Here is a 24,177-nt window from a genome sequence, read left to right on the forward strand (position 1 = left end):
AAGAGATTAGCAAAAACCGTCTAGCTTTCTTGCTGAAAGTCTCACGGTGGATGCGCCAAAAATCAGAGCTGATTGAATTACTAACGCGTGTGCACCTGTGGTTCCGCTGTGTGCACGACTCAGTGACTAACGGCAACAAATTCACTACAAAATGAAAAAAAAAACTGACTGGGCTTGCTGCCCTGACATCCCGTGCGGCGTTATTCAAAAGAACCGGAGAAATGCTGGTGAACATGAAGGACGAGTCGAAACTATACGATATCTCTCTAGCACTGGCGCTGTTTGAACTGCTGTTGTATGCCGCAGCCCATGAGATCTTCAAAAACGACTTCTGGATCCAAACGTTAGCCACGACCCATGTGCCATGGATCCAGACATCAGACACCCGACAACTACACCCGAATGTACTAATGGCTATCCTTCGCACTGAGTGCGGACGGATCATTCTAGATCGAGTGACAAGCTCTGGGTGGACACACCGAATCCTGGCCACACTCATCCACCTGAGGAACAACCATGAATGGCTAGCAGAGGAAAAAGCGATGCTACAAATGCAGGTGCAGGATGGTAACATGCTGCTAGCAGCAGGCCCACTGCACATTGACTGTTAAGGGCTCGCTCTGGGAAAACGTATCCATCTTGACCGTAAATACTAACGGAGTCAAGAAAATGGGTACAAACTGATTGACAATACGATTTCCAACTATCACGTGACCTGCTTACAAGAGACGAAGTTTAGAGATGTTCATCATGCCAACAAATTTCAATTCCTTCTGCAAGCCACTTTCGTCTGCAAATATTTCATATCAGACCGAAATGCCGTGCATACAACCACTCAGTTCTCTAGAAGTGGTAGAGTTGCTACCATAATCCATAACGATTTTCCTGGATTTGGTTCAGCTGAAGAAATGGAAGATTGGACAATCCCCGGTCGTTACCTAGTAGTGCGAATACGGGTTCAAAACCAAGACCTATACATCCACAATGTGTATGCACCGGTCGACCCACAGGAAAATTATAACTTCTATGAGACCTGTTGACACGGGAAATCAACCGTGGCGACGTACACTGGGTAATGGGAGACCTAAACGTGACCTTTAACCCACTTCTAGACTCGGCTACGGTGTCATCTAGACAAAACCGACCAAGACAGAGCGCTTTGGAGTGGATAGCTAGTCTAGGCGTATCTGATTGTTGGCGAATTCAACACCCAGAGCGCCGTGTCTTCACAGGACCACCACCCAGGAAAAACAGACTCGATTATTGCTTTATGTCCGATACATTCACTACACGCTACTACGGATCATCACGCTACTTTCAAGTTCCTCACTCGGGCGATCATTTAGCACATAGTGTCACCTTAAGGCAATGCCGCCAACCGCGAGGTAAAGGGTATTGGCGCCTCCCCACAAAAACGTTGGAATGTCCACTCATCAAAGAAGCAATCGAAAACGAAACAAAACTCCTCCTTCCAGACAAACTTAACGCCAATAACCCTGGATTAGTATGGGAAGGGTGGAAACGCCGAATGGCAAACCAGTTAAAATCCCTGCAAGCAGTAATGGCGATCCAAGAAAATCAAGGCCTTCGAGCAGCGGAAAATGCTTCGAACACAGCATGGAAAATTACGTCGATAATCCGTCACCCAGTGCCCATAACACTTATCAAGAGGCAAAAGCTGTCTATACAGAGCGGAAAGACATGTGGCTCGACTCCAACAGGACTCTGCCTCTGATTTCCACGCAGGTAGCATGGAAACATCAACCTCAGCATTTTTTCGACCTCCTATTTCCCTACTGCGCCCTGTGCAGGTGACGTCAGTGAAACTAGAGTCGGGGGAAATATCCACCGACCCTCAAGAAGTGCAACAACGTTTTCGTTCCCACTGGGGGACAATTGTCGGAGACCCAACGAGTCCACTAGATGGAACTGTGATTGGTGAAGAAAAGCGAGCGGCCTTGCTCGAGTCGATTAAACTAAAACTTTCAGGAGAAGATGTTGAAAAATTGGATAGTCCAATAACACCCGATGAACTTACAGCAGCTATCAAACACATGCGAAGCAATTCTGCTCCAGTACTGGATGGGCTAACCCCAGCGTTTTACCAGACATCACCCGAGGTTTTTGGAAAAATTCTATGTAGAGTGTTTCAGTACCAACTAGACCGAGGGAATCTGCTACCTTCCCAACGAAAATCCTGTGTCACTCTTCTCTACAAGAAGGGAGACCGGAGCGATCCAGGCAACTACAGACTGATCGCACTTGTGCCGGTAGACGTCAAAGTCCTATCGAAGGTGCTAACTTACCGCCTCAAAGAGGTTCTACCTACCATTATACACCCCGATCAAAAAGGATTTGTTTCTGATAGATCACTACATCATCAAGTACGCCTACTAAATGACCTCCAACATCATGCAACGATGACTAACTCGGAAGCGATGGCTCTGTTCCTAGACTTCGAGAAGGCATATGACAGAGTGAATTGGGAGTACCTCTTTCTTATTCTGGCAATCCTTGGCTTTGGCGAACGTTTTATCTCGTGGATTCGCCTCCTGTACAACAAACCTCGTGCATTGATTTTATTAAACGGGTTTCTACTACAACCTCTGCAAGTAACGCGAGGCGTGAAACATGGTGATCCGCTGTCATCACTTCTTTTCTTACTCTGTATCGAGCCACTTGGCAATCTTATCCGCCAACGCCAAGACGTTGGTGTACCGGTCAATGTACAAACCACGATAGCTGGTCTATACTTTGCAGATGACTCGACATTGATAGCCACGAACCCGAATAGATTACGACAACAACTAGAACAGGTGCAAATCTACTGTCAAGGATCAGGAGCACGCCTCAACTTAAAAAATCCGCGTTATTGCCACTAAACAAAAGGCAAACGTGTCCAGTCATCCCCGAAGTTAAGTGTCTAGGCCCCAACGATTAAGTCAAATATTTAGGCATACCAATCGGCCAACACATATCGGATGACACAATAGTCGCCGAACTCAACAACAAATTCAAATTCTACAGAGGGTTCGGAATATGGGGTCGGCGAGCGAGAACACTCCGGGGGCGGCTCCTACCAGTACACACTATGATACTCTCCGTACTTTGGCACTTCACCCCGCACACTACGATCCCAACTTCCTGCGTTCGGAGATGACAGCGAATGTTAAATAAGTTTGTGCTGACCCGGAAAAATGAAGAGGACTCGACCTTCATTCAACTGGCTCCAACTGAGCGACTGTATCAACCGCGAAAGGCAGGCGGATTCCAACTTCCCCACCTGCAAACACAACTAAATGTACAACGACTACAACTTCTCCAGCAGTTTGCGAAGATGACAGAAGCTCCAGAGAAGGGAAACTGGCCATCCCTAGCAGCCACGTTCTTCGAGACGCTAACTCCATCCGTACCAGTAAACCACCCGCTAGACTTCCTGGACTTCTCGCCTTCCAAGTTCAAGTGCCTGCTACGTATGGAGGCTCTGCCCCATTGGTGGACCGAAACTTGAAAGCTATGGCACAAGATCGAGTGGCCCGCGAAAGGAGGACAGAACCGCCCCGCAAAAGCACTACTATGTGCCCCACTCTGGATATCAAAAAACCCTCTCCTCCATTACACAACTCCACAAGGGCACAAACGAAACATTGCCACAATTGCGGAGCCGAAAAGGAGTTTCAGACTCGAGGTAGCCAAAAATCTACAATACGCTTGTATGAAAGATATTATCGACGACATTGGCAAACATCCATCAATTTCCACATTCCTAAGGAAAACCCTGGATCCTAGTAATACTAGCGTCCCTCTACAGACTCAGAAAATGTGGCTCCGAAGTCTCCATAAAGAGCTCATGCAAGTTATTTCCCAAGTGGAAGCAACACTAGGCAACTTGGAACTTCAAACAAACCAAGCGACGACTTTCCTTCCCAACGTAGGAGTCAAAACAGCCGCAAAAATATTCGCATTTCCTCACATACCCCGGGACAAGGTGAAACAACTACTACAACCACAGCTGCTAAACCCCACCCAACATCCTATCTGCCTAGATCTAACTGCCACAACGTTAGAAGATGTTTCCGCCTTTGTGAGATTTGGACGCCAACACAGATCGGAACTCCTGCCAATTTACGATGATCTACAAATGCGCATCGCGCAACGTATTTTGCCAGTAAGGTCGCGCTTTTGGTTCCTCAAACATCTAGATCCAAATATCCAGTGCTGTCCTTATCCTACATGCAACAACATAGAGACAGCAAAAAATCTCTTCAAGGACTGCTCCAAGTCTGACGCACTGTTGAAAGAACTGGAAAGACTGGTGCCGCTTCTTTGAAGGACAAATATTGTGTTGCCCCACAAGCTGCAAGTAGCACCACGCTGGAATAACCAACAAGCTGAGATTATATCACTATGGAATATGATCAGGTGCATTACCCTCCACCACCGCAGGACAGAACGAAACCGGCTCTGCTTCGGGGAAATCGACCCTGAACCACTCAATACCACCCTTGCCGCGATTTACACAACATTCGGAGTTCACTCCCGTCGGCTGCTTAGACAGACCGACAAGCCGAATCAAAAGAACTTCACAAGCATTCTCAAAATTTGGCAACATCCAGTTTCTTCGGGGAGTTCCAACGAAGAAACCACGATATATTCCGAGTACGTCATGTTCAGCTACATCTCACCCAACGGCCAGGCATCGTATTCCAGACACTGATCGAATAAACGACAAAAAGATAGCACTACCCCTTAGCAAATTGAGAAGACCACTAATCGGTAATCGACCATTCTTCCTGAGTTCGCAAATCAACGAGTGACAAACGAAGACCAAGACGATGTAGCATCCCGGTTGCGATAGATCGAGCCGGCTGCCCACCGAGTCGCACGTGGGCACGCCCGTCATGTACAGCTAGAGGACGTGCCCGAAATTGGCTACACGAGCCGCGACAAGCCCCGCCCGCGCGGCGAGATCCTCGTCAAGGTTCGTCGTGTACTATGAGAACCCGAAGATGGCGCGCGAGGTCATTCACGAACGTGGATGGGTACACATGGGAGACATCGGCTGCTGGAACGCCGACGGCAAGCCCAGCATCATCGACCGCAAGAAGAACATCTTCATGCTGGCGCAGGGGAGGACGTCGCCGCCAAGAAGATCGAGAACGCCTACTCCAAGTGCAAGCACATTACACAGCTCTTCGTGTTTACAGCGACTCGCTGCAGACCTGTCTGGTTGGTGTGGTGGTGCCCAATGTGGAGGCGTTGAAGGTGTGAGCCCAGGAGCACGGATTCAGTGGCGACAACGCCAGCAAGGCCAAGGTGCTCGCCAACCCCGAGTACCAGAAGGACGTGCGTGACGACACGGAGCGCGTGACCAAGGCAGCACAACTGCGCGTTGTCGAGCGCGTCCGCAACGTGGACTTCCACCCGAAGTCGTTCTCGTCTGACGACGACCTGGTGACACCGACGGTCAAGCTGAAGCGGCCGCAGCTGAAGGCGTACTTCCAGCCGCAGATCGACGAGCTCTACAAAGAGCTGCAGGCGGTCATCTGTGACGAAACCAAAGCAACGGTGTATTTAAACTTGACAGGCTTCTCGTACCCGTGGTGTCGGATAACGCCAAGATTATGGGCGATTCCAGTTCTGGAGTATTGATCCACGCTGACGTCTTGATGGGAAGCCGACCCAGAATCGCCTCGGGTAGTACCAAACACTCCAATCGTTGTTGCTGCCTCGGTGACCGTAGTCAATGCCATTGGCCGCAACAAGGTGTAGCCTATCGCTGAGTCCTTTGTGTAGTTTCCTAGTTCAACTGCTAAAGCATCAATGGTCCTGGGTGCTTCTACATTTATACCAGAGGCTAGTTGAGCGAACATCCCCCTTCACAGTTATGCGGGAAACGTTTTCAAATGGGAGTTCGATTTTCTGAAGAGAACATCTATTTGTAGACGATTTTTCTTTTACAGTACCGTTCGAGTTTCCCAGTTACGTACTAGTAGAACGCAGCGAGGCTATACAGTCTCCTGCCTGGCGTTGTGGGGCGTGCTTCAAGAGTTGAAACATGCAAATGGCATGCTAATGCTTCTTGGCATTCATACGCAGGAAGATTATGTAGTACTCGTAGAGACTTTTTGGCACATGGGGGAATACGCTGTCCGCGGTATGTCCAAGTTCCTTCCACTTCTGGAACATCTGAAATCGGTAAACCTCATCGTGCATCATATCGCTCAGCGTATTCGCGCTCATCACTCTCTCTTCCTCGGCGTCTTCGTCACTCACCGTTTGGTACCTTCTAAGAAATCGCTTGTCCTCGCCAGCGAGAACATCCGAGGAGTGAACAACGGCCACGTTCGACACACCGGTTTGGTCGCCTTCGACACTGCAATGCCACTTGCGAGGAGGACGACCGCAAGATCCACAAGAGTCGTGCTGGATAGACAGGGCGTTGGTTGTTGGGTCTTGAGGACTGGAGGAGAAATCGTAGAATGAGAAATGCGGCAGTTTCATGGGCACCGATAGCTCCACTGATGCGACATGTGTATGATTATTATTTTACATGTACACGTAGCCCTACGGTATTTCACGAGGCACGATCTCAATAACGATCATGCACTGCACCGCACTAGGAAGGGAATCTTGATGAGCATGCTGTACCATATTACATGTACAGTACTTGTAATCAATGAATAATCGTAGACCCTGGTAAGGATAGGGTTAGTAGGGGTAGGGTAGTGGAGGACGACGCTCATAAACTACACCTACATACCACTCCGTCTCAAAATTGATGTCCCATCCCACTCTTTTTTTTGTCTCGAAAATGATGTCCTCAAACTGTATTTGATTTAACTATGGTGAGTAGTCTGCTCCCTGTAATGCTGCGACACAATTACGGCTGTTTAGGGGAGCACTGAAGGCTCAGAGGCAGTCTTCCCTCCCGCTGAAGTTTCGGTGAGGAGGCTTGAACGTGTTGCCTCCTGTATCCTGAATGCACAAGTCCATCGACCCCTGCAGGTTTAAGAACGCGGCATTATTGTCGATGGCGGCAGCTCCCAGTACGCTGCTGTAACGGCATCAATGAGCTCATCAAAGTGAGCTCCCGCCTTTACGGCGTGCTTGAAACCTCCATTGGACTGGGAAAGTAGGAGAATAGGCGGAGCTGGACGCTTGGTTTGAGGAGGAAGGGCGACACCTGCGATCTGCCGCCCTGTCCCAGCTCTTAAATCACCTCCGTGGCCATTCATTTCGTCACTCTGCTGTCAAAACTAACCGTGCTGAGTAAATAAGCACACGGTTCAAACCGTGAGAACGCGCCGCGTCGTATTTGCCAAACCGCGCTGCAAAAGACGAAATATTGACAAAACGCGTAAGTGTTCTACAACAACGGGACATCAGTTTTGAGACGAAGTAGTAATCGACGCCGCGTCAACCGCGACACTGCATAATCAGCACCAGTGGTTGGAGCTGCAGAGCCTCCTGTAAGGCAAGCAGCGTTAAGGAGCTTTGTCTAACTGCTAAATGTACTCACTTCGCAACTTACTATCGAGCGCGCAAACGTCATAGGAGGAAAGGTTATAGTCGCATGAGGAACGTGTCAGCCAGTAAATAGATCTACCAAAAAGAATTCCCTTCGTAATAGGACCCCCCGTCAGATCCTAAGATAACCAACTTGACCTATAGCTTTATGAGCTCGTATAATCCGTTGCCGGTTGATGGTTCTGGCTCTCTAAAACGCTGGACAGCAAGGAATGTCAGGTTTTTCAAATCATTACATTATTACCACGTGGGGCTATCACAAAGAAATTTGTAATTACATCCGGGCTACATCATTAAGCACGAATCGCCGCACGATCCCAATAATGATCCTGAGCCGGGACCAGATGGCTCTGAGGTGCATTCTCAACCGCATGCGTCGAGGAGCAAAAATAGGCGTTCATTCATCAAATTTGATGCATGTCGCAACCACCCCCTACCAACTCAAGATGGGTCTCCTCGACATCGTGCAGCCCGGCGTCCTCAACGGCGAGGACGTGGTGAAGGTGTACAAGTACGCGCAGGAGCACAACTTCGCCATCCCGGCCGTGAACGTGACGTCGTCGTCGACGGCCAACGCCGCTCTGCAGGCTGCGCGCGACATCAAGTCGCCCATCATCATCCAGACGTCGAACGGCGGCGCCGCGTTCTACGCCGGCAAGGGCATCGACAACAAGAACCAGAACGGCTCGGTCCTGGGCGCCATTGCGGCCGCGTACCACGTGCGCGCCATGGCCAAGCACTACAACGTGCCCGTGATCCTGCACTCGGACCACTGCGCCAAGAAGCTGCTGCCGTGGTTCGACGGCATGCTGGAGGCGGACGAGAAGTACTTCGCGGAGCACGGCGTGCCCTGTGGAGCTCGCACATGCTGGACCTGTCGGAGGAGCCGATGGAGGAGAACGTGGCCATCAGCAAGAAGTACTTCGAGCGCATGGCCAAGATGGGCCTGATCCTGGAGGTGGAGCTGGGCCTGACCGGCGGCGAGGAGGACGGCGTGGACAACAGCGACGTGGACAACGCGTCGCTGTACTCGCAGCCGGAGGACATCCTGCTGGCGTACAACGAGCTGGGCGCGGTGTCGCCGTACTTCACGATCGCCGCGGCGTTCGGCAACGTGCACGGCGTGTACAAGCCGGGCAACGTGAAGCTGCACCCGGAGATCCTGGGCGACTTCCAGAAGTTCGTGGCCAAGGAGAAGGGTCTGGCGGCGGAGAAGCCGGTGTTCTTCGTGTTCCACGGCGGCTCGGGCTCGACGGCGCAGGAGATCCAGACGGCCGTGGGCAACGGTGTGGTGAAGATGAACATCGACACGGACACGCAGTGGGCGTACTGGAACGGCCTGCGCGAGTTCTACGAGGACAAGAAGGGCTACCTGCAGGGCCAGATCGGCAACCCCGAGGGCCCGGACGCCCCGAACAAGAAGTACTACGACCCGCGTGTGTGGGTGCGCAAGTCGGAGGAGTCGATGATCGCTCGTCTGCACCAGGCGTACCACAACCTGAACTGCGTGAACGTGCTGTAAGCGTAGCACAGCGTTCGTTCGCTCTGTCTGGTCTCCGGGTGGCGGCGTACAGTAGCCGCTTTCCGGCGTTAGTATCCGCGGCGGCGTTGATGGTTTGAGGTGGCTGAGTGCTTGGTTGGTTTCAGCTGAGCTGAGGTCGTCTCGGGGCATTGGCGCCGCGGCGTTCTCTCCATGTAATAGCAAATAAATCTTCTTCCCGCAAGGGAGGACCCCCAAAACGACGATGTTTCTTCCGTATGCAGCAATGCTGGCAGGCGATGGTTGCTCCGCAGTGGGTGGTGGTGGTCGAGGAGGTCAAGGGCCAAGGACAAGGTAAGGTACATGTACTTCAGCTTCGCAGCTGGTGGTCTACATGTAGTCCAGCAGGGATCTTTTTGAGCGGATGCACTGCGACTTGAAGGTGCACAGGCGAGCTGCAGATTGGTGTTGGCACTGCCAACTTGGCAGGGCAAACGCAGTCAGTCTAGGGGTGCTTCACCTCTAGCTGCAGGCAGAGAACACCATGGCTGTCGAGTGGAGCGCGAGCGTCCACGTCACGGGCACAGCATACTGAGCGCAAGAGGTCCGTTGAACATGTCTGTGCGCTGCGTTGGATCGCTGGGCGCTGGGCTTGCTGCCCATCCTGAGCGGCCAGCTTCGCTTACACAGCGGTGCAGCAGCAGGTTCACTGGCGGTCGCTGTTATACCCTGCAATATGACTGAGTTGAGATCCGCATGGGCGCTATAGTTCATTGAGACGAAACGTTTGTTGTAGGCAAAGGCAAGTCGCATGCATCCGTGGTATGAAGACCTGAACAACTTTCTCCGAGCAAGGTCGCAATGCTGGAGCAAGATCCCCGTGGTGCAAATCGCACGAGAGCACTTATGTGGAACACGGTACAAAACGTGGTGTCCTGCACACGAAGCGGATCTTGAAGAGCCGCGACAGATCCCAAGCTGTGTCCCTTCGTGTGCATTTGCTGAAGGCGCACTCCTGAACAGGCTGCTCAACAGCTGCAGCACTTCGCTATTCGCATCCGCGTCAGGTTGTGTGTTACCTCTCGCTGCCAATATGGAGATGGAAAAGAAGTTGCTCAAGAAACTCTGCCGGGACAACGACCTGTACGTGACGCCGGCCATCAACGACAAGCTGTACCTGCACTACAAGGTGAGAGGCGTCAGGGAAAAAAAACTGCGCGGACATTAATGCGTAGTGATAGTGTAGTTACTAAGTGCTGCTTGCATGATGTGACAGGGCTTTCGCAGTATCAAGAACCTCGAGGAGTACACAGGGCTGAAGGTTTTGTGGCTGGAAGGCAACGGTCTGCCCCGGATTGAGGGACTAGAGCACCAGACAGAGCTGCGCACACTTTATTTGCACGAGAACTTGATCCAGAAGATAGAAGGGCTCGAGTCACAGCTATTGCTAGACACGCTCAACCTCTCCCAGAACCAGATCTCCTGCATCGAAAACCTCGGACACCTCAAGCAGCTAACGGTAAGCGCTTGACACGTCTCGGAGTTGTGACAGGAATGCTATCTGACTAGTGCCTCGTATTTTAGAGTTTAGCACTCAAGTCCAACTATCTTACGAGTGCGAAGGACATCGCTCACATCCTGGAGTTGCCGAGTCTGTCGGTGCTGGATATTCAGAGCAATCGCATTAACGACGTCGACATCGTAGACATCCTTGCCCAGCTGCCGAACCTTAAGGTGCTGTACTTACAGGGCAACGAGGTGGTCAAGCATATCAAGCAGTACCGCAAAACGCTGGTGTACCGATGCCGCAAGCTCAAGTACCTGGACGACCGGCCGGTGTTCGATGATGAACGTCGTCGTGTTGAGGCGTGGGGGAAGGCTCTGGAGGCTTCGAACGGCGATATGAAGGCGGCTCAAGAAGCAGAGCGGCAAGAAATGGACACAATCCGACGCGAGAAGAAAGAGCGCGATGAGCAGAACTTCCTGTATTTCGAGCAGATGATGATTGAAGGTCGGCGCAAGCGACGCGAAGAAGAGGAACGCAAGTGTAAGGAGGCCCAAAACCCAGAGAGTGAAGAACAGCCAACAGAGGAGATTAACCCGTTCTCTGGCGAAAAGATTGTTCCTGTTCAAGACTGCGCCTTCCTACAGCAAGAGCGGGAGAAGAGATGGGAGGCGGTGGTCAATGCGCCCGATGAGCACGATTTCAGTGGCAACAATGCTACCAACGAAAACAACCAGGACATTGACTGTGAAGGTTCTTTGCCATCAAATGAATCCACCCCAACCGGAGCCATTCCTGTCGACGAGCGCCGTATGGAGGTTCTTCACCAGTGTGCCACCGTGGGAGCGGGCGATTCTTCTGGCAAAGACCCCTTCGTTAACAGCTCCTTTCAAATATCCCAAGCTGGCAGCGGTAGCATTGGCGAGCTTTCTGCTGCTCCGGTTTGTCCCGTCGATAGTAGCGGTATTCAAGCCGCGAGTGTTCGACTGGAAACCCAGTCTGAGGGCATTGCTCAAACGATTGAAACTCAATCTGTTGAGATTCCACAGGCGATGTTAGCACCACCCCGGCACCTATCGCCATTTCACCACGAGATCTACCCGTTACGACATCAACAAGCGAAGAAAGTGAGTTTCGGCTACCCAAAATGGTGCAGCAGAACTCGACACCGGCAATACAAGCGACAGATAGCTCTACAAACTCCCTTTCCCTCCGCCCCCACCAGTGTTGGAGACCGAACAAGCGACGCTAGTTCTGCCACCGCCGCCTCCGCCCACCCATACGAACGTCAATGAGCTCGATTGAGTGCTCACGAGCAATTAAGCAACGCGTTCTCTTTGAAGTGTATCATTTCTCCCTGCAATAAACCACGCATACCGTGTCTAGTTGCTAAACGCCGACTGAAGCTTGAAAAACACTCGTAAAAAAGAGTTGACCCAGCGAAGACAAATATTGCGTCAAATGTCTGAGGCTACGTGTACAGTAATAGCCGTCTTGAGTGGTGTTGCCGGGATCTAACTACTTTTGCAGTCTCGCCTGGATGGATCCGAGCAGCCAGGCTGGGATTTTCCCGGGTTGGTGGGGCACTCCCACGGCAGTCATCTTCCGCTGCCATCCTAACGTTTGGGGCAGCGAAAACTTGTGTCATGCAGAGGACACTGGTAACGATCGCAGCTTGGAAAATCTTCATGGCACTGGTCGGTGGGGGAGAAGCCCGATTGTGAGGACGCAAATTGGGATATGATGGTGATATCTTGGAGCGACTGGACTGGACGGGTCAGTGAATTACTTCGAAGTACATGTATTCAGGGAGGGAAAAGCGCTACGAATCGCGCGTTGAAAGTCTACACGCCTTGATTACGATGGTGTACTATAGTAACTATACTTGCAATGCGTTGCGCTATTAGGATTGTCGTTTGGCGTAGTTCGGGTTCATGCAGAACCGAGCGCCACAATCGCGTTTGCCGTGCTTACGAGCAGACATCGATTGTCAGTGTAGCATGAGATATGTCTGTTCGTACGCACGACTCAGACATACATGGGCACCATTCGAAGTGTTGTACTTCTAGGATAGTCTTTGTGAATGGCAGAGACACCACGATAATAATGCTGTCGTTCCCATTAGAGTCGCCTTTATTTAAAATCCGCAACCTTGAACGCAGCATAGTCTTTTGAAAGCGGTGAAGATGTCATGGATCTAATCGCGATGTATAGCATGAAGAGCGCTGCTGTTTTTTTACAGTTTGTAATGCAGTCTCTTTTAAACCTGTGCACTTCAAGTGCTGTAATTCGTGGGAGCTCACGATCTCGCGCTGATTTGTGCTAGTCATCACAAATACCGAGAACGTCTCCTGGATGTGTCGCCGCCACCACTTCCCGCTTCTACGCCGGTCTTTGGCTTTGCTCAATGATGTGCGTTCATACCATATATATATGAACAATTTTGAGTCGTCGTACAGTAGAAGCGGGAAGTGATGGTGGAGACATTTCAGAGACGTTCTCGGTATTTGATGACTAACACAATCAGCGGTCGTAATTCCCAGCTCTCAAAATAGTAAAAATAAAAACTGCAGAGTATTAGCAGACATGCTCTTCAGCTATAAATCGTGGGAGGATTGCAATTAGATCCATGCTGTGCTCACCACTTTTAAACGCGCATGCTACGATTATATTTTTCAAAGTTGCGGCAATGTTAAAGGACGACATTTGTCTCGTGGTATATTTGCCATTCATCCTCCCGTTGAATTACATCATACTGTACGATATTTGGAGTGGCTGTATGAATCCTGCGTAGGAGAAGGGATACAACTTGAATATTGGTTTATCACCCTACATTGACGGATCGTACACACGATCCCGAACTATGTCACGACAGTCCTAGCTAGCGTACCGTATTCCAAGTATAATACATGAACGAGGAAGCAACTGATGGAAGTACATTCAAAACGCAAGTCGATTGTTGGCAGCGCTTTTCCCTTCCTCAATAGTTCACTGATAACCATTGCGCGCCACCAAGTACAGTCGCACGGGATCCCCTCATTTTCCAATTTGCGACCTCACCCAAGCTTCTCCGCCTACCAACCAGAGCCATGAAGGTTTTCCAAGCTGCGATCGTTGTCGCCGTCCTCTGGATGACAGAAGTCTTCGCTGCCCCAAGCATCCGGATGGCAGCGGAAGATGACTACCGTGGTGGTAGCCCCAGTAACCCGGGAGGAAAGCCTGGATGTAAAGACCCATCCGATCGAGACTGCAAAAGCAGCTAGATCCAGATGATGAATGCACCAGCGGCGCTCAAGCCGACTACAATTTGCAAGACAACTGTCTCGGAATGTCTGTCTGCAATCGATCACTACCTTTCCTCGTCGTAAGTTTTAGATATTGCTGTCAATAATGCAAACAATTTTTGACATTCCTAACTTGAATGCTAGTTCACTCGTTTGAATTACTGAAGTATAGCAAGGTGAATGGGGCAGGAACATGAACTCGACCTGGTGGCGTATACATAGGCACTACTGTAGTAGTACATGTATTTCAGAGCCTGCTGGAGCTGGCGCTTTGACTACCACTTGCATTGAAAGTGTCGTGTAGAGGAGAGAATCCTGACCGGCAGGAATCACTGCCAAATTGTCCACAGAACAGGTGACTTCGACGAGTACTTCATACTGGTAGCTGACAGCGAGATGAGGAAGAAGCGGAGCTATAAGAGTAAAGACAGCACCGATGCATTACAAGTCTAGCTTAGTGGTGCGGCTGTAAACGCGTCGGACACGTAGATATTAGCTGCAAAATTTGTTAGCGCAGACATCTCTTCTGTCCGCCAGGCCTCTTCGATCGGTTCCCTGCTTTTTAGTGCTCGCAGTACTTGCCCGGAGACACGCCACCCGCGGAACCGCTGTCCGATTCCAGCGTGGAGAACGTCTGCTGCTGCTGCTGGTTGTTGTTGCCATCCGAGGACGGGGCTTCGGTGGCAACCGGAGCGGTCGGGGCAGCCGTAGGAGCCGCGGTCGGTGCAGCAGTAGGAGCGGCGGTCGGAGCAGCCGTAGGAGCGGCGGTCGGTGCAGCCGTAGGAGCGGCGGTCGGAGCTTCCGTAGGAGCGGCGGTCGGAGCTTCCGTAGGAGCGGCGGTCGGAGCAGCCGTAGGAGCGGCGGTCGGTGCAGCCGTAGGAGCGGCGGTCGGAGCAGCCGTAGGAGCGGCGGTCGGAGCAGCCGTAGGAGCGGCGGTCGGTGCAGCCGTAGGAGCGGCGGTCGGAGCTTCCGTAGGAGCGGCGGTCGGAGCCTCCGTAGGAGCGGTGGTTGGAGCTTCCGTAGGAGCGGCGGTCGGAGCAGCAGTAGTAGCAGCCGGAGTGGCCGTAGTGGCGACCGGAGTGGCCGTAGTGGCGACCGGAGCGGGGGTCGGAGCAGCCGTAGTAGCGGCCGGAGTAGCGGTAGTAGCCGCCGGAGCCGTGGTCGAGGCGAGTGCCGTGCAAGTGGCCTGGAGGTTGGAGATCTCCGTCATGAGCACGATGTTCTTGCCGACGATGCAGTTGGTGAGTTTGAAATTGGCGCTGCCCACGAGCGTCGACAGGATGGTCTTGCACGAGTCCGAGGCGCAGATGGACTTGATCTGGTCGGGCGCCGAGGCGGCGTTCACGGTCGTGAGGTCCACGGAGCCGTCCAGCGCGGCGCTGAAGTTGTTCTGCGTCATGCACGTCACGAGCTGCGAGTTGACGTTCAGGCCCGCGTAGGCGTTCACCAGCACGTTGCTGTCGCAGTTGTCGAGCGCGTCGGCGGCGCCGAAGAGCAGCATGCCCAGCGCGGCTCCAAAGGTCCAGCAGCGCATCGTGTCTGGGGTTGTCTGTGTTGGTGTCCTTGGACGGTCTTCTCCTCTATCGGGACAAGCTGGCAATGAGGGCTTGGCCCCTGCTGTTGCTCCGCGGGTGGAGCGGGAGATCAAGTCAGTCGTGTCAAAGCCTCAGCGACCACAAGGAGATCGGCACGGGGAAGCCATCTGGGCGCCACGGACGAGCCGAGGGCTCTGCACAAAACGACGACGGGCACCTCTACGCCGAGAGTGAGGCGGTTTCGGAGTGCCCACTGCGGTGCGGCACCGGGTGCCGGACTCCACGCGGAAGACGCACGGCTTGCGTCTGACAACGGGTGTTTTTGCGGAGCGGAGCGTCGATTGACAAGAATGCGAGGAATCACCATCGAAAATGGAGGAGAGCGGCCGCAGCTGGATCATCCTGTGTGCATTAGGTTCACGAGTTGTTGGGTCGTGCTGGCGTCCCTGGCATGGCGAAATGTCGAGGCCGAGCTCACAGCGCTGCTTCGGCCCGTCATGTGGCACAGCCGCCACTGCGACGTACCGTTCGTCCGCACAGGATGGTGAGCGGGACGGGCTGTATGCTAGGATAGCCGTTCCTGGCTATCTTTCCGTGTCGAGGACGACGCTGACGCCCCCCTGCCCCCCCCCTGCCCCGTCAATCAAGGCGTGCTGTAGGCCCCTACACCGCTAAAACAACCTTGGCATCCTTGATACTTGGAAGTAAACTTGAGGACAGCTGCGAACGTCTGGAGGCTGGTCGTGCCATCGCCGTACTGCACAGCACCTCTACGTTGCCTGTGCCCTGGGCAGTTCACTTTGATGTATTTCTCGAGCACATGTATGGCTTCGCGAAATAGGGAGGTGTGCAGCCATGCCTGTCTGGGTGGTGGCTGAGGTTCAAGTGCAACATGGCAATCTGCTTGCAAAAACTGAAGCGTGGGAAAATGGCAACGCTGCTAGTGTGTGACCAACTTCCGACCTTGCCACTATTGAAACGAAACCTTCGTGAACGGATCAGCTGACCCCATGCACGGGGTTCCGTTGGAGTTTTGTGGTGCTGCATGCAGCGCCGGTGAAGCTTCTGGATCGTTTGTCTCGCCCTCTCGGTGCGCACGCGGCGGGCAAAAGTGCGAGTAGGTTTACTCTCAGCACCTCACCCTCTCGGATGGCGAATCTTTATCGGCGAAGTGCATCAAGGCTGGCAATCACTCCGTGCCAAACTGCGCATCTTATGAAGAACTCTTACCGCCATTGTTTCCACGCGCTCGAGCACCTCTGTGTATCACGATACCAAATCACTCTACCCGAGTTTTTTCATCAGGCATCTTCACTACGACTGGTATTAGTGACAATGACCCCACAATATCAAACGGTGGATAAGACGTTTCGGAATCATAGAGTTGTTAACTCCAGAGGCAAGCTTACTATAGCGGTCCTCACCGAAGATTTTATCGCAACTTGAGCCAAGTTCGCCACCATAAGCAACTTCGAATAACCGTAATAATAACTGAGAGTAACTTATTGGAATAACTCCTCAATTTGGTGCAATAAAGAGATCAAAGCCTGCCGCCGAACTCCATACGTGTGATTGGTATGAACTTTCCTTTTCAGCCACCTCATCAATATGGAGATAATGTGTATGTAGTACTACCTAGTAGGAAATACTAAAGGCACCGACAATTAGTCGCATCGGGCAGTTACCAAGCGGAAGATAAATTTATCGGTTTCGCATATTCGTATCGCTCAGTCCTTCACTCCAGAAGTTTTACCTCGTCAACGGGAGGGATGCATTAATGGAAAACAATAAGAAAATAACCATTATTAGTTGGTGAAGAGTGGAGCACCCATTCAATATCGTATTGCATTGTGCTGATCCCTGCGAAGGAGCCGAGACCAGATATTGAGGCGCGAAACTGGGTAAACAGCAGTCGACAGCCGCCTCTGACTTTTTTCTGGTGATTTCATTGCAAACTTCCGGAACTTCATCCTGGCAGTCATTTATTTTTTAATAGCTTGCACTCGTGTTGGTGTAATAAATTTCCTCAGGACGACCACTACTCAAATCGGTGGTAGTGAGAAGCTTGTTTAGTTGAATGTTTCCCCACATGCCGAAAACCAATCACGCGGGCAATAAAGTATTCTTGAAAGATACTTCTTTCCCTGGAACAACATGAAACAACGTTTTGTTTTAGCCAATCAAACGAGTCACCAGAATAAAAGGTTTTAAGCCAATCAAAATGCGATTTCCACAGATGTCCTCAGTCGTAGAAAAAGGTTGTGCTCCAAGGTGGTTTCGAAGTCAAACGTGGCGAAGCACCGCAAGGAGTGTGGCCCCCAAAGACACGCAAGGCGATCAATCGAGACTCCTACCTTCGTAATCGAGAGAACATTCTCAAGTAACGGGGGAGCAATGCGTGTTCGAGCAATTTCGTCCTCTAGAAAGTAAATTAAAATTAAAATTATTGTTACAAAAATATCTGTTTTTTACAGAGGGGCGCAGCGAACTGTAGGAGCTAGAGGCTAGAGGCGCAGCCTCTGGACGTGGAAACCGCAGAGGAAACGTATTTCCAGCCGTTGTCTAACAAAAACCTCCTCTATGCTGTCAGCAAGGATCCGCACCTGTTCATTTTTTCATTTCTGAATTGAGCGCAAATGTGAATCTAAATTTGGACAGGACCCAACAGAGGTGACAGCCAAGTACAGTATCTCTACCGGATGGCGATTTTCGTGCTACATCCGGCCAAACTGAAAACTGCGCAGGACATCATTTGGAGAAAGTTTTGGCGTATTGGAGTGATACTGGAAAGGCCTTTAACGTGTTCTGGGACAGTATGACCGTTGATACGAAGTGGAAACCCCTCCACGAACTTGACATGATGACTGGTGTGGAGTATAAAAACGAACGTTTTCGCATGAAAAGGACCAGAGAGGCGAAAGACAAAGCAGAGGCCGATCATATCAAGTTCAAGGCGCGGCTTCCCATGTATTGCAGGAAATTGGCGCGTTACATGAGGTCAATGGAACGCCACATGCAAGCATTCCAACATCGAAAGGAAAAGGCCCAACAACTTCGAGACGAGTGAGTTGCCAAATTGATGCAGGACATTGCGAAACTCGAAAGTGTTGGAGCGTGCGCTACCTTCGAGAAATTCAAAGAGTCCACCATGAAGCGCAAAGGAGGCTCCAACTAGGGTTCAACGTTTGGAGGTGCAACCAACCTAAAGTTGATGAATACTACAACTTTTTTAATCGGTATTTCACATAGCAAAGCAACTTAGTCATACCACAAGGTATGAGTTCATACCAAAAGGTATGGGTTCATGTAGTGGGCCCACTTTGGCTCACTACTTTAGCTTACACGTGCGCCATGTGTATGAGGAAGCGTAAAGTTTATTAATAATTTGAATTGATTATACTTGAGTACACAAGTGTAATATAAATCAAATAAAGACACCAAGTAGCTAGTTTAAGGTAAAATGAGAACTGTACTATTTCTTAGTTGATCTTCCTCCTAAATCTGCTAAAACTGTTTATCATCTATGAAAGGGTTGACAGCGGCTGGCTGTCAGAGCCCCGCCAATATGGACGTCTCTAATTGACAGAAAGATACTGCTTTCTACCAATAGGATCTTTTGGGTAGGTGTGGACCACTCATTGTGGTGGCCCACTTCAATGTATCCATTGGTGTGCCTTACACCAATGTGAGGAAGTATATAAAACCTTTAACAGATATTTATCTGTTAAAACGCTAAGTGACAATTGTCATGCACAAGTTACAATTGTCACGCACAAGTTACAGTTGTCACTTGTGACCGTTGCCATGCACAAGTGTCTGTTGTCATGCACAAGTGACTGTTGTCACTTGTGTGTGTAACCCCGTTACAGTTCATACCAAAAGGTACGAGTTCATACCAATGGGTACGTCATTTTCATACCAAAATATACGTTATGGTAAGACCAAAACGTATGTGGCCATACGAAAATGTACGTGTTCATACGCACAGGCTCACCGAAGTCGCATCTAACCAGAATAGGTTGTACATTTCGGTATGACTCGTACATTTCAGTATGACTCGGACATTTCTGTATGACTCATACATTTCAGTATGACTCGTAGATTGTAGTATGAACTAGATCATCCAAATGTTGGAGTGAGTTTTAGAGTGGTTTTTATTTTTTCTGGAAAATTGTAGATGATCATTATTTCGTAGTTAGAATGATTGATTTTCATTGCCAAATAACACCAAACAACGCCAAATGTTGTTTCAAGCAAGAGGGAGCTGCTTCCGATCTAACCCTATACTGAAACCTAGTGACCTGGAAGTTGCTTCGTCGTACGGAATCAACGACCGAGGGCGCGCGAAAATAAACCTATAGGGTTAGGTCATTGTACATACAAATAACAAGATGCTACCCTGTAGAGGCCACTATTCGAGTGTTGTTTCAGGTCTACTTCTCTGGTTCACGATAATATGCGCGAATACCTTCTACGGTTATAACTTTGCCGGTAAGATGAATTGAACGACAAGTGATGCACCAACGAGAAGCAGAGCTACATGTGCAGCTAGTGGTTTCTTTTGTGAGCACACAACACTTGTGTTTCTATCGCTTAACTTTGCTCATCCGAGAGGGAATTAGTTTATTTTTCGCAATAGCCTAGAATTTTAGCGATATTCGATCAGAAAATTACCGTGGAATCGTCTCAACACAAGCTTTGCTGTGGATCTTGGTTTAGCGCTAACAGGTGCGATTTGTGAGATTTAGAGACACGATTTAAAATGAGGTTTTTTGCTGACGCATAAAAATGCATTCAGATGTTACATATATGAAATTAGCCAATCATATCTCATGTTTCGAATTTGTGTAAGTTACATACCCCCTGATCGCTTAAGTGGCACCGGCATCTACTTTTTCAGTGGATTGAAAACGCGATGGAAATCGCAATGAGCACTCTTAGTGCGACAAAACTAGAGATATTGGGCTGGCAGTGCGTCTGTTTCAGTACAAGGTGACCGGAGCCTTGGGCATCACGCACAGAACATTCAGAGCTAACAGCGATTCTAGCACCTGAATAAATGATGTTGCAGACAGTGCTGCCGATTAAGTAACAATTTGAAAAATGAGTTGCCATTGTTTGAATTAAGCACGCATTTTTGCACGATCAATGCACGCGATATTTGCCGATGGTGTGACTGGGTTATGATGGACCGTCTGCCGTTGATCTCCGTCGAACGGCCGTTCTCTCGGCGCTACAACCGTATGGGAAGAATCTGCAAGGAGACGCTCATGCAGTATCTCGAGCGAGTGTATGTGTCGATCTTCCTGACACGTTCGGGATCGTTCTCGAGAACGCCCTCACAACACACGCATTCTTACGAAAACACACTCGCTGCACTCACCGCACACACTTAGCACCGATACCACCACGATTTGCACAACCAACACCACAGCTTTGTCAGGAGCACAGACGACAGGACCACAACCACCTGATGTCTGCATGCTCATGTCCACGCCTATTTTGGCCAATCTAAATAGTCCGCTGAGGCTTTACTTAGCCATTTACGGCGCTAATCCTGCCGTAGCCAAATACCCGCATAGGCACTTCCGAAGAATTCCCCTGATCACTATGGCCCTCTCAGCACTCCAGCCGTGGCCTCGAAACCGCTGGGGGACGCGTTCCCGCACCACCTGCCGCAGCGTGACTGCATTTCTGCTGCTGTCGTTCGTGCCTTTCGAGATCAATAAAAGCGACCTTCAGCGCCGCGACATGTGGTGTCGAGAAATGCAGCCGAGACAGGGTGCGTAGAAGACTCGAGGCGCCGACGCCAACTGGCAAGTCACAACCCATCGCCAGTCATTGGACCAAACTCCCCGATCGCTGATTGGCCTAAATAGGCCGGTGACGATGACTCGTCGACAGTCTCAAGTCAAGCGCGGGCGGTTGCAGCTCGCTAAGTACGGTGCGATCCTACTGGCAAGATCCGAACTTATGAGTCGTCGCCGCCTGTCCCCAGTCGTCGGTGGCGTTTCTGCGGCCGTTTGAGTCGTCGGTAACGCTGCCACGTCGCAGAGAAAGCGCCGAAGAGTCGTGAGTTACAACTGGCGGTCCAAAACGGACGCGTTTATACTTGATATTTGTATTGATTGATAGGAAACTTAAGAGAAGACAAGATAAGCCTTCGGGCAACAATAACAGAACAGCTTTTCCTCCCAACCACGCAAGGGCGACACCGGTGCCTGCAGTGAACGACCTGCAGCTCAAGGTAAACCTGGTAGGTAGGATTATGACTGTCGGTGGGCACATCTACTAGTGTAGCGTGTGTTCATCCCTGGCAGGGCCAAGAGTTAGTGGCCGGTGCATTGGTAGCGACGAGTCGTCGCCAGGAACTGGAGGAGCGAGAGCGCACTCCTTTTATTTCTTCCCGCCGGAGTATAGCTCCGGCACCCTCGTATCACGCCGTAAAAGGCCGGGACCCTCCCTTCTGAGGGCCTGCGAGGTATATTTTGTGTGTGAGAGCGTGCTAGCCTTTGCTCGTGGCTAGTGACGCTGAGTCTTCCGTCGGTCGACTAGCGGAAGCTCAGTACACAGAGGAAACATCAACTAGGTGCAAGGGAAAGTTCCTGGGCCTTCAGGTTCTAACCCTAACAAGCCCATTGAGTCTTCGGTGACTCGGTGGGTGTTGTTGGTGGGAAAGTGTGCCATATATAAATGCGCGTGTTCCTACACGACAGACATCTACACGGAGATCACACAACACAGCAAGAGGTTTCAGCCGTTGAAATATAGTTCTACCACCTGCGCGACGGTTTCTCCCTACGCTCGTTGCTCCTGGCGTGGAAAGCTAGAAACTTGTGAAGCTCTTCAGATTGTGACTCTTGCTGAGACTGGCCAGCACATCACGCAAGTGTGACCTGTTCAGACGCCTCGGCTAACTGAGGCCACGAAAGCGTTTGCGCGCGAGCTCGCAACCCAAGGACTTAATCCGCCCAGAATTCGGAACGATATGATGCGCCGCTTTGATTAAAAAACACACACTTCTTTACCAAGTTGACGACTTTCCAGCGATTCGTAGGGAACTAAAAAAACGGCATTTCGGATTTAACGACTATCATGACCTCATCGCTGACGAAGTCAACGAGGTTGCTTACACTGGATGCGAGGAGGATCACGTGGAATTCATTTTCGCTTGGCACGAGACGGCGGAAGGGAAGTTGTATGTTGACAAATAAACTGACGACGACCCATTCATCCTATACTTGACGTCGACAACTAGTATTTGTGAGTTGGGAGGCGATGAACAGCACCAGGAGATGAAACCAACTAATACGATCGGAGACGTCTACGACTACAACAGAGTAGTACGACGCGTTCAATTTGAACGTCTCATTGACGCGAAGCACAAATGTACTTGGATCGCGGACACCCACTTGAGGCAGCTGCTTTGGCTGTAGTATACCGTCCATTTTACAGGATTATGGGTCAGAAACTGCGCATACAATATGTAATGACCGACAAGGAGGCCGCGGATGCATACGTGCGAGTGTTTGGAATGGACAACGACTATAGTCACCTGATGGGTTGGTACCATGTTGTGATGAACGTGTATCACCACACATTCAAGCGGCTACGCGACGAGAAACGGCGATGCGTGACGTATTTGATATTCACTTTGACCGCAGTGAAGCTGCGTTTGATAGGGCTAAGAAAGCGATTATTGAATGGTGGGAGGGCGACCCGCTGCTTGTGCCGTTTGCTGGATACTTTCCTAAAGTATGGCTGAAGGAAGCATCCACATATTGTAGGCACCTAGCGGATACGCAAATACAAACAACCCTTGTGAGTAGCATAACAAGGTGATGAAGCGGGACTACTCGCACCGACGTCGTCAAAAGGCTGGAGCTCTCATTACCTTGATGCTGTCGTGCTGCACTGTCGAGTCAATGAAAAATACACCTTATCGTCAGTCGCCAGCTGCTCAAACGAAGCGGAAGACACGGGTACGTGAAATGACACGGACAGAGAAAGCCTCCGAGTACGCACCAAAGAGAACCTCGATCGCCTTCCTTGTCGACGACCCTCTCCCGCCAGCGCAAGATGGCGTTGTCCGCGCTGTGTCGTCGGTCTGCGCCTACGAAGTTGATGTTGGTAAGGCAGAAGTGCAAATAATTTATCAGCGCATGAAGGCACTCACACTGCTCGGATGGAAGCCAGGGACATGCCATGCACCAGGTGGGAGGTTGACATTAACCTGCGGAGCTGTCCGTGCAGCTACTTTTACCAGGTTACTCGCTGCATCACTTGGGCTATGCGCTACGGCTTCGAGGCGAGGCTGAGGGCGACGAGCGTCAAACGCTGCACTACCGTGGCCCGAAGCAACCACGACGGAAGAGCGAACCTGCTCCTGAAAGGCCGACATCAAACCAACACGCATTAGATCAGCCTCAACAAATACTAGACGTTTATTACAGTAAGCGTACGGTTCCTTGTCGTTGCAGTGCTTCCGCGCCGGTCGGTTTCCGTGGCCGTCGGAACAGGTTCCGGTGGGCAAGTCCACTAGCTGTCACTATTACACGCACCTAAACATGCATCACATGCACGACAGCTAGTCGACCACCGTGTGGGCACACTTCAAACGGGGCCATCGGGGTTCTGCAGGACACTTGTGGGCATGGGGCAGGCGGGATATTATACCGCGGGGCAGCAGATACCTCTCTGTGCTCTTCCACACCACACTTTACGAGAACTCTCCACCGGGCTGCCGATACCGGAGCACCCACCTCCTCGCGGGCTGCTGATACCGCTCGAGCACTCCCCTCACGCCTGCTCTTCGGAACCGCGTACTCATCTTCATCGTCATGT

At 50.9% G+C, this 24,177-nt stretch overlaps 4 protein-coding genes across 4 annotated transcripts in view; 3 read left to right on the plus strand and 1 right to left on the minus strand.

The window, feature by feature from the left end:
• The window catches only part of IUM83_15103, a gene marked incomplete at both ends in the record, with an annotated part of 34,633 nt that extends 28,981 nt beyond the window's left edge, over window positions 1-5,652 (plus strand). Inside the window, one exon of the mRNA XM_067939893.1 lies at window positions 5,278-5,652. Within this exon, the coding sequence (XP_067782294.1) occupies window positions 5,278-5,652 (375 nt within the window). The remainder of the gene's footprint in view (window positions 1-5,277) is intronic.
• A 2,324-nt stretch (window positions 5,653-7,976) lies between these two features.
• IUM83_15105 (fructose-bisphosphate aldolase, class II) lies at window positions 7,977-9,052 on the plus strand (the record flags this gene model as incomplete). Its single annotated transcript, XM_067939895.1, has 2 exons — window positions 7,977-8,356; window positions 8,443-9,052. 2 exons carry the CDS (start codon window positions 7,977-7,979, stop codon window positions 9,050-9,052), a joined length of 990 nt encoding a protein of 329 aa, XP_067782247.1.
• A 1,051-nt stretch (window positions 9,053-10,103) lies between these two features.
• On the plus strand, window positions 10,104-11,430 carry IUM83_15106 (dynein assembly factor axonemal; the record flags this gene model as incomplete). The annotated part of the gene is made up of 4 exons (XM_067939896.1): window positions 10,104-10,199; window positions 10,287-10,529; window positions 10,595-11,332; window positions 11,425-11,430. The coding sequence occupies 4 exons, from the start codon at window positions 10,104-10,106 to the stop codon at window positions 11,428-11,430; spliced, it is 1,083 nt and encodes a 360-aa protein (XP_067782287.1).
• Window positions 11,431-14,360: 2,930 nt separating this feature from the next.
• IUM83_15107 (putative carbohydrate-binding protein) lies at window positions 14,361-15,332 on the minus strand (the record flags this gene model as incomplete). Its single annotated transcript, XM_067939897.1, has 1 exon — window positions 14,361-15,332. The coding sequence occupies one exon, from the start codon at window positions 15,330-15,332 to the stop codon at window positions 14,361-14,363; it is 972 nt and encodes a 323-aa protein (XP_067782248.1).
• Between the last annotated feature and the right edge of the window lie 8,845 nt (window positions 15,333-24,177).

The sequence above is a fragment of the Phytophthora cinnamomi genome (genome assembly GCF_018691715.1).
Source record: "Phytophthora cinnamomi strain GKB4 chromosome Unknown Contig108, whole genome shotgun sequence".
Taxonomy (NCBI): Eukaryota; Oomycota; class Peronosporomycetes; order Peronosporales; family Peronosporaceae; genus Phytophthora; species Phytophthora cinnamomi.